Here is a 13,777-nt window from a genome sequence, read left to right as displayed (position 1 = left end):
CACGTGGTTATGCAATGCGGGGACGGCACACCGGGAGAAATAGTGGTGGCTGGGGACCGAGTAACGTGGGACAGCTGCCGCCATCAGGTCGCGGAATGCTTCTGTCTCCACCAGCCTAAAAGGCAACATTTCCAGCGCAAGCAGTCACGAAATGTTAGCATTTAGAACTGTGGCATGTGGGGCGTTGGCAGTGTATTTGCGCCTGCGTTCAAAGGTTTGCTGAATGGATAACTGAACGCTGCGCTGGGACAAGGACGTGCTTGATGATGGTGTTATTTCTGCGTAGGCAACTGCAGGTGCAGGGCCGGAGGAGGCTTGTTCGCAGGCAGCATGGACAGGGGATTGGCTCGCATGCACAACAAGCGAAGACGTAGCAGTGACATCAGCAAGCACTGCTCCTCGACTCTGTTGTACATCCCACAAAGTCGGGTGCTTGGCTGCATGTGCCTGATCATGCTGGTGGTGGTCAGGCTGCTAGTTTTGGTACCCCTGCTGATGCTGGCATGGCAGGTGTTGCAAATGGCCTTTTTAGAATCATCTGGAGCCAACTTAAAAAACTGCCAGACTCGGGAAGAGCTAACATTTGTACAGGCACCTTGTGTCGTGTTGTTGTTCCGGTGAACGGTTGCCTGACTTCTGCCTGGGGCCACCACCCTGCTTCTTACTGCCTGTTGGGATGCTACGCCTCCCTCCCCCTGTGCACTGCTGTCCTCGCTCTGCATATCCTCCTGCCAGGTTGGGTCAGTTACTGGATCATCCACCACGTCGTCTTCCTCTTCTGCACCCTGCTCCTCCTCCTGACTTCCTGATAATTGTGTCTCATCATCGTCCACCCCTTGTTGAGACACATTGCCAACTTCGTGAGAACGTGGCTGCTCAAATATTTGGGCATCTGTACATACGATCTCCTCATGACCCACTTCAACAGGAGCTGGCGAGAGGCCAGAATATGCGAATGGAAACGTGAACAGCTCTTCCGAGTGTCCAAGTGTGGGATCAGTAATGTCCGTGGACGTGTACTCAACCTGGTGGTAGGAAGGAGGATCAGGTTCTGAAATGTGCGGTGCAGTATCACGGCTACTGACACTTGACCGTGTGGAAGACAGAGTGTTTGTGGTGGTGCCAATCTGACTGGAAGCATTATCCGCTATCCAACTAACAACCTGTTGACACTGGTCTTGGTTCAATAGCGGTGTACTGCTGCGGTCCCCAAGAATTTGGGACAGGACGTGCGAGCGAGTAGATGTGGCCCTTTGTTGTGGCGAAATTAAAGCTTGCCCACGACCTCGGCCTCTGCCTGCACCACCATCACGTCCACTTCCTTGTTCGTTGCCAACGCCCTTGCGCATTTTGCAATGCTGTGCTGACGTGTATTCACTAGACTTGTGCGTTATATCCAAGTTTGTGCAAAACGCACACAAGTGCACCTGTACGCTGCCACAGACAGGCACACACGTGCGGTTTTTAAATGCAAGCACGGACGCACTAAGAACCTAACAGGTTTTTAGGAGCGACAATTACTGAGAAGTTTGACACTATCAGACACTGCTAACTGACGTGTATTATTCACTAGACTTGTGTGTTATATACTAGTTTGTGCAAAACGTGCACCTGTACGCTGCCACCGACAGGCACACACGTGCGGTTTTTAAATGCAAGCACGGACGCACTAAGAACCTAACAGGTTTTTAGGAGCGACAATTACTGAGAAGTTTGACACTATCAGACACTGCTGACTGACGTGTATTATTCACTAGACTTGTGCGTTATATACTAGTTTGTGCAAAACGTGCACCTGTACGCTGCCACCGACAGGCACACACGTGCGGTTTTTAAATGCAAGCACGGACGCACTAAGAACCTAACAGGTTTTTAGGAGCGACAATTACTGAGACGTTTGACACTATCAGACACTGCTGACTGACGTGTATTATTCACTAGACTTGTGCGTTATATACTAGTTTGTGCAAAACGTGCACCTGTACGCTGCCACCGACAGGCACACACGTGCGGTTTTTAAATGCAAGCACGGACGCACTAAGAACCTAACAGGTTTTTAGGAGTGACAATTACTGAGAAGTCTGACACTATCAGGACTGTTTTAGACTGTGTACACCAGCCCCATATATGATGAAGGCTGGTATACGGTCACCACTAGGAATGGCTATATACCCTGCCTGCCTGCCTGTATACAGCTACAATAGTCCTGAGAAGGACTCTTCTGGTCACTAGCCTGTATTCCGACCTGGCTATACCCTGCCTGCCCTGCCTGTATACAGCAACAATAGTCCTGAGAAGGACTCTGCTCCTGTACTCCGACCTGGCTATACCCTGCCTGCCTGTATACAACTATAATAGTCCTGAGAAGGACTTCTGGTCACACTGTTTGCAGCCCTGCTACGGAAATAACTATAAAGGGCCGCAAACCTTTCCCTGAAGCAGCAACACTCTCCCTGCACTGACTGTCTGGATGGCTGTGTGCAGAGCACAGCGCGCCCGCCGGTATAAAGGCTCGGTCACGCTGTGCAGGCCGGCCAATCACTGCAATTCCACAACTAACAGGGCTGTGGCATTGCAGTGGTCTGCCAGCCAATCCCTGCATGAGGGCTGGCTCTCAAGAGCGCCAACATGCAGGGATGAAGACCACGAGTACAGCACAAGTATCGCGAGATTACTCGGTCCCCGCCGAGTAGCCCGAGTACAGTGATACTCGTGCGAGTACCGAGTAGTGACAAGCATACTCGCTCAACACTAGTAGCAAGCTTTTGAGACTACTCAGGTCTCGAAAGCTTGCTATTATTACCATCTTTTCAGTTAGCCATTAAAAGGTATCAACCACTGAGGACTTCAGTTCTTTTAAACAATTTTTTATCTCTACTGGCTAACACAGTACAAAGATATATTTTACCTGTATCAGACTTTTTTGTATAATTAGCTTCTGTCACATTCTGTTCCCACATTAATAAATTGCTCTAGGCATTTTATAATTCATATACAGGTCATATATAGAATGCTTTTATGTTTACATTGTTTTAATTAGTTGACTTTTATTGACTTCACAGTATTATAATCTATTTTTTCTTTTCTCACAAGCATTTAAAATTACCTCTGGTGCCACCTGCTCAGACCTAAGGTGCCATTGATTTCACACATTTATGTACCTAAATGTACAAAAGCTGATATAACTATAGTTATAGGGAAAGGCCTGGTGTACAAATTACCTCCAAGTTTAGCAATTAACTAATATTTTACTCATTTTTTAAATTTTAAATATTTTTTTACATTGAGTATAATTACCTCCACAGGGAGTGTGGACATTTGAAAATATTTGCAATTATTCTTTTTTTTGTTTGAGGAATTTTAATACTACAATTAGATGTGATTTTGTTTGTAAATCCAATCAAATTTTAACCCTAAAATATATTGCACCCTATGTAGTATCGGCTATTTTTGCATGTACCCATGTTAAGCCATTGCAATTTTTACTTCATGAATGACCTTTAAAAATCCCTAATGTCATGTAGTATGCTACTGCGAATATATATACAACGGGTAAAATATGTGTTGAACTTGACATTAACTGTCTAAGTAAGTATATTTTCTAAAGGTGCTATTGACATGAATTTTTCACCAGATGTCGGTAACAACCCATCCAATCCACATAGGCAAAGAAATCAAACCATAGATGTCCATATATGTAGTGATGTGTAATAGTGAGAAATGACACAGAAAAAGAAGTATTGAACACACTTACTGAAATTTAATACTTTGTATAGAAACCTTTGTTAGCGATGACAGCTTCAAGACACCTCCCGTATGGAGAAACTTGTTGCATGCATTGCTCAGGTATGATTTTGTACTATTATTTCACACAGTCTTCAAATCTAAAGGTTCCGTGGGATCCTTCTGTGAACTCTAAGCTTTAGTTACTTCCATAAATTTTTATTTGGGTTCCTGTCAGGTGATTCGCTGGGCCATTCGAGCAGCTTTATTATCTTTTTTTGAAACTCATTCAGAGTTTCCTTTGCTGTATGCTTCGGATCATTCTCTTGGTGAAATATTCACCTTCATTTAATTTTCATCATACTAGTAGATGGCAGCACATTTTTATAAAAGTCTTTGTACATTTGTATAGTCATCCTTTCTTCAAATATATGAAGTTTGCCACTACGGTATTATGAAAAATAGCCCCACACCATGATGTTCACACCTCCAAACTTCACTGTTGTTATGGTGTTTGTGAATACATTTTGGCCTCTAAACATGTTGTGTATTATGACATCCAAAGAGTTTAATTTTAGTCTCATCTCACCAGACTATATTATCCCAGTATTTTACAGGGTTGCCTAAATGTTGTAGAGCAAACTGTTTTTTGTTCACCAATGCATAGAAAGCATGGATAGAGGTTGGGTACATTCCTTATTATTTTCTTTGAAACAGTTTTACCATGGATTCCAGGTCTTTCTGTAACTCTCCACAGGTGATTATTGGCTCTTGGACAACTCTTCTGGTAATTCATTTCATTTCGCTGTGTGAAATCTTGCAGGGAGCATCTGGTTGTTGCCAGTTTATGATGATGATAGGTTCTTTACACTTCTGGATTATAGCACCAACAGTGCTTACTGGAACCTTCAGTAGTTTTAAAATTCTTCTGTAACCAATGTTTTGCAACAATAAGGTTGCGAAGGCCTCGAGACAGTTCACTGGTTATACCCTTCAATAGATGTGGTACATTGGTAATGAGACACCTTTTTATAGGCCATCAATTGAACCGGCTGATATTATTTTTCAGTACGTGGCAGGATTGCTTTCTAATTACTGATAGATTTCAGTTGGAGTCATGACTTTCCATTGGTTTTTGCACCTCTGTTTATGTGTTCAATAACTTTTCCCTCTGTCATTTCTCATTATTACACATCACATTATTGACATCTGGTTTAATACCTTCGACTCTGTGGATTGGATAGGTTGTTATTGAGACCTGGACATCTGGTAAAAAATTCATCTCCACAACACCCTTAGAAATACATTTACTTATAAATTTGGTGACATGTTCAATACTTATCTCACCCACTCGTGCTCTCTCTTGCTCTGTCTCTCTGTGTGTATATCTAATATATAAAGCTGAATGTGTGTGTGTGTGTGTATGTCCGGGATTGGCATCTGCACCGTCGCAGCTACAGCCCCAAAATTTTGCACACTCACACGTCTGGACCCCGAGAGCGTCATAGGCTATGTTTTGAGGGGAAATTTTAACCCGGCGCTTTACAGTTATTCGCCAAAAAACCTGCCTCCATTAAAGCGAATGGAGCTGGGAGCCACAGTGCAGCCAGAACTTCAGAAGAATGTGCAGCCACGCCCTTATATGTAATGTTGGCATGTCACAATGCAGCCTGGGAAAGAGAGACACAGACAGGGAAAGAGGCAGACACAGACAGGGTAAGAAACAGACATAGACAGGGTAAGAGACAGACACAAAGAGACAGACACAGACAAAGAGACAGACTGACAGGGAAAGAGACAGACACAAAGAGACAGAGACAGACACAGGAAACAGACAGACAGGGAAAGAAAGGGAAAGAGACAGACAGGGTAAGAGGCAGACAAAGACAGGTAAAGAGACAAACAAAGAGACAGACACAGGGAAAGAGAAAGAGGGAAAGAGACAGGCAGGGAAAGAGAGGGAAAGAGACAGACAGGGAAAGAGAGGGAAAGAGACAGACAGGGAAAGTGACAGAGATAGATAGACAGGAAAAGAGATAGACAGGGAAAGAGATTGAGACAGACTGAGAAAGAGACAGAGACAGTCAGAGACAGACAGGGAAAGAGACAGACAGACAAAGAGATAGAGAGAGAGACAGAGATATATACAGAGGGGGAGACAGACAGAGAATGGGAGAGAAACAGAGAGACAGTTACTATCCCGGACGGTAATACATTCTATTTATACATTCTATCCCGGGAATATTAATACATTCTATTTTGTTAACAACAGTTATTAACCTGTGCGAAGCCGGGTAGTACAGCTAGTGTATATATATATATATATATATATATATATATATATATATATATAATATACCGTATTTTTCGGACTATAAGACGCACCGGACTATAAGACGCACCCTGGTTTTAGAGGAGGAAAATGGGAAAATAAAACTTTAAGCAAAAAATGTGGTCATGACACACTGTTATGGGGCGAGGATCTGCTGCTGACACTGTTATGGGGGTAATGTCCCCAAATTCTCTACTAAGGTACCCCATCCTGGTAATGATCCTCCTGCCTTGTATATGATCCTGCTATAAACCCACATCCAGCCTGTTCACATACCCCCCCATCCAGCCTGTTCACATACCCCCCCATCCAGCCTGTTCACATACCCCCCCCCATCCAGCCTGTTCACATACGTCCCCCATCCAGCCTGTTCACATACCCCCCCCATCCAGCCTGTTCACATACCCCCCCCATCCAGCCTGTTCACATACCCCCCCATCCAGCCTGTTCACATACCCCCCCCCATCCAGCCTGTTCACATACCCCCCCCCATCCAGCCTGTTCACATACCCCCCCCATCCAGCCTGTTCACATACCCCCCCCCATCCAGCCTGTTCACATACCCCCCCCATCCAGCCTGTTCACATACCCCCCCATCCAGCCTGTTCACATACCCCCCCATCCAGCCTCTTCACATACCCCCCATCCAGCCTGTTCACATACCCCCCCATCCAGCCTGTTCACATACCCCCCCATCCAGCCTGTTCACATACCCCCCCATCCAGCCTGTTCACATACCCCCCCATCCAGCCTGTTCACATACCCCCCATCCAGCCTGTTCACATACCCCCCCATCCAGCCTGTTCACATACCCCCCCATCCAGCCTGTTCATATACCCCCCCATCCAGCCTGTTCACATACCCCCCCATCCAGCCTGTTCACATACCCCCCCATCCAGCCTGTTCACATACCCCCCTCATCCCTCCTGCTCATATACGGTACTCCCATCCTGCTATATGCCCCCATCGTGCTCATATACCATCCTGGTATATGGCCTGTATCCTATAGCACAGAGAAAAAAATAAACGTTTATACTCACCTTTTCCTCACTCCCTGCAGCACCGATCACATCTTCCTCTCTGGCACGCTGATCTGTGTGTGTGTGGAGCCGTTCCCCTGCTGCATCGCGATGTCTTCCTGTCTGTGCCGATCAGCTGACCGGCTCAGCACAGATCAGCTGACCGGCACAGATCAGCTGACCGGCACAGACAGGAAGACATCGCGTGCAGCAGGGGGCCGGCTCCACACACGGGGACGGGTGAGTGTACTGATTCACTGCACCCCGCGCTGGTAATGACGCGCGGGGGACAGTGAATACAGCCGCACATGATCACTCCAGGCTGTAATTGCCAGGGGTGATCATGCGGCCGGCTCTTTACTATGCGCGCGTCCCCGCTCGTCCTCCCGCCCACCTGTCAGTGCCGGCTTCAGCGCTGAGAGATGGGCGGGAGGATGGGCGTGCATATGTAATGAGCGGGCACATGTGGTCACGAGCAGGCGCTGCTGCTGCCTGCTCGTGCCCCCGATGACCTGCAGCACCCTCATTCCCAGCCGCAGCCCTATAGTCAGACCATAAGACGCACCCCCAACTTTCCCCCAACATTTGGGGGAAAAAAAGTGCGTCTTATGGTCCGAAAAATACGGTATATATATATGTATATATATATATATATATATATATATATATATATATATAATGTGTATATATATATATATATATATATATATATATATATATACAGTTAGGTCTAGAAATATTTGGACAGTGACACAATTTTCGCGAGTTGGGCTCTGCATGCCACCACATTGGATTTGAAATGAAACCTCTACAACAGAATTCAAGTGCAGATTGTAACGTTTAATTTGAAGGTTTGAACAAAAATATCTGATAGAAATTGTAGGAATTGTACACATTTCTTTACAAACACTCCACATTTTAGGAGGTCAAAAGTAATTGGACAAATAAACCAAACCCCAAAAAAAAATTTTTATTTTCAATATTTTGTTGCGAATCCTTTGGAGGCAATCACTGCCTTAAATCTGGAACCCATGGACATCACCAAACGCTGGGTTTCCTCCTTCTTAATGCTTTGCCAGGCCTTTACAGCCGCAGCCTTCAGGTCTTGCTTGTTTGTGGGTCTTTCCGTCTTAAGTCTGGATTTGAGCAAGTGAGATGCATGCTCAATTGGGTTAAGATCTGGTGATTGACTTGGCCATTGCAGAATGTTCCACTTTTTTGCACTCATGAACTCCTGGGTAGCTTTGGCTGTATGCTTGGGGTCATTGTCCATCTGTACTATGAAGCGCCGTCCGATCAACTTTGCGGCATTTGGCTGAATCTGGGCTGAAAGTATATCCCGGTACACTTCAGAATTCATCCGGCTACTCTTGTCTGCTGTTATGTCACCAATAAACACAAGTGACCCAATGCCATTGAAAGCCATGCATGCCCATGCCATCACGTTGCCTCCACCATGTTTTACAGAGGATGTGGTGTGCCTTGGATCATGTGCCGTTCCCTTTCTTCTCCAAACTTTTTTCTTCCCATCATTCTGGTACAGGTTGATCTTGGTCTCATCTGTCCATAGAATACTTTTCCAGAACTGAGCTGGCTTCATGAGGTGTTTTTCAGCAAATTTAACTCTGGCCTGTCTATTTTTGGAATTGATGAATGGTTTGCATCTAGATGTGAACCCTTTGTATTTACTTTCATGGAGTCTTCTCTTTACTGTTGACTTAGAGACAGATATACCTATTTCACTGAGAGTGTTCTGGACTTCAGTTGATGTTGTGAACGGGTTCTTCTTCACCAAAGAAAGTATGCGGCGATCATCCACCACTGTTGTCATCCGTGGACGCCCAGGCCTTTTTGAGTTCCCAAGCTCACCAGTCAATTCCTTTTTTCTCAGAATGTACCCGACTGTTGATTTTGCTACTCCAAGCATGTCTGCTATCTCTCTGATGGATTTTTTCTTTTTTTTCAGCCTCAGGATGTTCTGCTTCACCTCAATTGAGAGTTCCTTAAACCGCATGTTGTCTGGTCACAGCAACAGCTTCCAAATGCAAAACCACACACCTGTAATCAACCCCAGACCTTTTAACTACTTCATTGATTACAGGTTAACGAGGGAGACGCCTTCAGAGTTAATTGCAGCCCTTAGAGTCCCTTGTCCAATTACTTTTGGTCCCTTGAAAAAGAGGAGGCTATGCATTTCAGAGCTATGATTCCTAAACCTTTTCTCCGATTTGGATGTGAAAACTCTCATATTGCAGCTGGGAGTGTGCACTTTCAGCCCATATTATATATATAATTGTATTTCTGAACATGTTTTTGTAAACAGCTAAAATAACAAAACTTGTGTCACTGTCCAAATATTTCTGGACCTAACTGTATATATATATATATATATTTATACACATACAGTACAGACCAAACGTTTGGACACACCTTCTCATTCAAAAAGTTTATTTACTTTCATGACTCTGAAAATTGTAGATTCACATTGAACGCATCAAAACTATAAATTAACACATGTGGAATTAAATACTTAACAAAAAAGTGTGAAACAACTGAAAATATGTCTTATATTCTAGGTTCATCAAAGTAGCCACCTTTTGCTTTGATTACTGCTTTGCTTACTCTTGGCATTCTCTTGATGAGCTTCAAGAGGTAGTCACCTTAAATGGTCTTCCAACAGTCTTGAAGGAGTTCCCAGAGATGCTTAGCACTTGTTGGCCCTTTTGCCTTCACTCTGCCGTCCAGCTCATGCCAGACCATCTCGTTTGGGTTCAGGTCTGGTGACTGTGGAGGCCAGGTCATCTGGCGTAGCACCCCATCACTCTCCTTCTTTGTCCAATAGCCCTTACACAGCCTGGAGATGTATTAGGGGTCATTGTTCTGTTGAAAAATAAATGGTGGTCCAACTAAACGCAAACTGGATGGAATAGCATGCCGCTGCAAGATGCTGTGGTAGCCATGCTGGTTCAGTATGCCTTCAATTTTGAATAAATTCCCAACAGTGTCACCAGCAAAGCACCCCCACACCATCACACCTCCTCCTCCATGCCTCACGGTGGGAACCAGGCATGTAGAGTCCATCCATTCACCTTTTCTGCATCGCACAAAGACAAGGTGGTTGGATCCAAAGACCTCAAATTTTGACTCATCAGACCAAAGCACAGATTTCCACTGGTCTAATGTCCATTCCTTGTGTTCTTTAGCCCAAACAAGTCTCTTCTACTTGTTGCCTGTCCTTAGCAGTGATTTCCTAGCAGCTATTTTACTGCACAAAGTCTCCTCTTAACAGTTGTTCTAGAGATGTGTCTGCTGCTAGAACTCTGTGTGGCATTGACCTGGTCTCTAATCTGAGCTGCTGTTAACCTGAAATTTCTGAGGCTGGTGACTCGGATAAACTTATCCTCTGCAGCAGAGGTGACTGTTGGTCTTCCCTTCCTGGGGCGGTCCTCAAGGCAGTTTCTTTGTAGTGTTCGATGGTTTTTGCCACTGCACCTGGGGACACTTTCAAAGTTTTCCCAATTTTTCGGACTAACTGACCTTCATTTCTTAAAGTAATGATGGCCACTCATTTTTCTTTACGTAGCTGCTTTTTTTCTTGCCATAATACAAATTCTAACAGTCTATTCAGTAGGACTATCAGCTGTGTATCCACCAGACTACTGCACAACACAATTGATGGTCCCAACCCCATTTATAAGGCAAGAAATCCCACTTATTAAAACCTAACAGGGCACACCTGTGAAGTGAAAACCATTTCCACTTTTTTGTTAAGTATTTCATTCCACATGTATTAATTCATAGTTTTGATGCCTTCAGTGTGAATCTACAATTTTCAGAGTCATGAAAATAAAGAAACCTCTTTGAATGAGAAAGTGTGTCCAAACGTTTAGACTTTTGGTCGGTACTGTATATATATATATATATATATATATATATATACACACACACACACACAGTGGGTATGTAAAGTATTCAGACCCCTTTAACATTTTTAATTTTTTGTTTCATTGCAGCCATTTGGTAAATTCAAAAAAGTCATTTTTATTTCTTATTAATGTACACTCTGCACCCCACCTTGACAGAAAAAAACAGAAATGTGGAAATTTTGGCAAATTTATTAAACAAGAAAAACTGAAATATCACATGGTCATAAGTATTCGGACCCTTTGCTCAGTATTGAGTAGAAGCACCCTTTTGAGCTAGTACAACCATGAGTCTTCTTGGGAATGATGCAACAAGTTTTTCACACCTGGATTTGGGGATCTGTCATTCTTCCTTGCAGATCCTCTCCAGTTCCATCAGGTTGGATGGTGAACGTTGATGGAAGGCCATTTTTAGATCTCTCCAGAGATGCTCAATTGTGTTTCGGTCAGGGCTCTGGCTGGGCCAGCCAAGAATGGTCACAGAGTTGTTCTGAAGCCACTGCTTTGTTATTTTAGCTGTGTACTAAGGGTCATTGTCTTGTTGGAATGTGAACCTTCGGCCAAGTCTGAGGTCCAGAGCACTCTGTAAGAGGTTTTCTTCCAGGAAATCTCTGTACTTGGCCACATTCATCTTTCCTTCAATTGCAACCAGTCGTCCTATCCCTGCAGCTGACAAACATCCCCATAGCATGATGCTGTCAACACCATGTTTCACTGTTGGGAATGTCTTGGGCAGGGGATTATACCGCTTAGAGTTTTCACCAAAAAGTTCTATCTTAGTCTCATCAGACCAGAGAATCTTATTTCTCATAGTCTGGGAGTCCTTCATGTGTTTTTTTTGCAAATTCTATGCAGGCTTTCATATGTCTTGAACTGAGGAGAGGCTTTCATCAGGCCACTCTTCCATAAAGGCCTGACTGGTGAAGGGCTGCAGTGATAGTTGACTTTGTGGAACTTTCTCCCATCTCCATAGTGCATCTCTGGAGCTCAGCCACAGTGATCTTGGGGTTCTTCTTTACCTCTCTCACCAAGGCTCTTCTCCACAATTGCTCAGTTTTGCTGGACGGCCAGATCTAGGAAGAGTTTTGGTGGTCCCAAACTTCTTCCATTTAAGGATCATGTAAGCCACTGTGCTCAAAGGAACCTTAAGTACTGCAGAAATTCTTTTGTAACCTTGGCCAGATCTGTGCCTTGTCACAATTCTGTCTCTGAGCCCCTTGGGCAGTTCCTTTGACCTCATGATTCTCATTTAGTCTGACATGCAGTGGGAGCTGTGAGGTCTTATATAGACAGGTGTGTGCCTTTCCAAATCAAGTCCTATCAGTTTAATTAAACACAGCTGGACTCCAATGAAGGCGTAGAACAATCTCAAGGAGGATCACAAGGAAATGTACAGCATGTGACTTAAATATGAGTGTCTGAGGAAAGGATATGAATACTTGGGACCAAGTGCTATTTCAGTTTTTCTTGTTTAATAAATTTGCAGAAATTTCTATATTTCTCAGGGTTTTTTCTGTCAAGATGGGGTGCAACTTTTAAAGGTGTCTGAATACTTTCCGTACCCACGGTTTATGTATATACATATGTGTGTGTGTATGATATGTATATATATATATATATATATATATATATAATATAGATGTTCTGCATGAATCGCAACAGGGAGACAGATAAATATATTTACAGATTACATTTCTAAAGGTTATTTATAAAGTTAAAATTTCCATGTTTTTATGTGTCAGAACATAGGCACAAGCAGGTATGACACGTATTAGCATATTTGTATTTTCTAGTTATTGTCACCATAGTATTGCAGAATTTGTAATTTGAAACAGCATTTAAATAACGTGTAACAATTCAATAAGTTAAGCTATTCCACTCTAAAATTGTTTAGTTCCAGAAAATAGTGTAGAGGTTTATTTTTTTTCTCCCTACAAATCTAATGACTAAGAATATTTAAAATGGTTTAAATCCAGTGTAAGTAAAATTAGAAATGAACCGTTTCAAAATGGCACCTGCTGAAACGTGAATAAGAATAATTGTCTTAGGTTTCTAGTCTAATGTAATATATGTTAGCTGCTTATTTTTACAGTGATATAAATAATTGGTTATTATTTTACAATAAAGTATTGGTTTATTTGTGCTTGAAATGAGTACTGTTTATTATATGACATGTCTATTATGAGGCTCATATATCTTTTTTCTTCTCAGCTTCACAATTTGCCACAAGACAGAAGTAGTAAAGAATACATTAAACCCTGTTTGGCAGGCTTTCAAGATTCCAGTTAGAGCTTTGTGCAATGGGGATTTTGACAGGTAAGAAAAGTGAGATTTTGCGAAGTTTCAATGATCTGTAGATTTCATAGGTTATGTGCTGAAAAGCCTAACCCCTTGCTACTAGCCATAGCTCCTTTAATAATTTATCATAAAAGCTAAAGTGTGTCAGTCTACAATGACACACTGTGAGGGTTGGTGGACAAATCAATAAAATATATTTCACTTGGTTGTCATTTATATTAAGTTTGGAGCAAATAATTCTAAGATTTTAAGCTCACTGCATATATTTATATAAGTATTTTTAAGGCATATTTTTAAGTTTATGTTTCCTGAGCATTTACCTTAACCCCTTAACGACCGCGGGCAGTAAAATTACGTCCTAGCGGTCATAACGTTACTGCCCGCAGTCTGCCGGCGGCAGCATGCCGCAATCGGGGCACATCTCAGCTGATTTTCACAGCTGAGATGTGTGCCTGCTAGGCACGAGCAGAATTGTTATCTGC

General features: G+C 43.2%; 1 protein-coding gene across 1 annotated transcript in view; it reads left to right on the top strand.

Annotated features, from left to right (window-relative positions):
- The window catches only part of CPNE8 (copine 8), a 406,483-nt gene that overhangs the window by 279,069 nt on the left and 113,637 nt on the right, over positions 1-13,777 (top strand). Inside the window, exon 9 of the mRNA XM_075345128.1 lies at positions 13,209-13,313. Within this exon, the coding sequence (XP_075201243.1) occupies positions 13,209-13,313 (105 nt within the window). The remainder of the gene's footprint in view (positions 1-13,208; positions 13,314-13,777) is intronic.

Source organism: Anomaloglossus baeobatrachus, chromosome 4 (genome assembly GCF_048569485.1).
Source record: "Anomaloglossus baeobatrachus isolate aAnoBae1 chromosome 4, aAnoBae1.hap1, whole genome shotgun sequence".
Classification (NCBI taxonomy): Eukaryota; Metazoa; Chordata; class Amphibia; order Anura; family Aromobatidae; genus Anomaloglossus; species Anomaloglossus baeobatrachus.
This window is presented reverse-complemented; position numbering and strand designations above follow the sequence as displayed.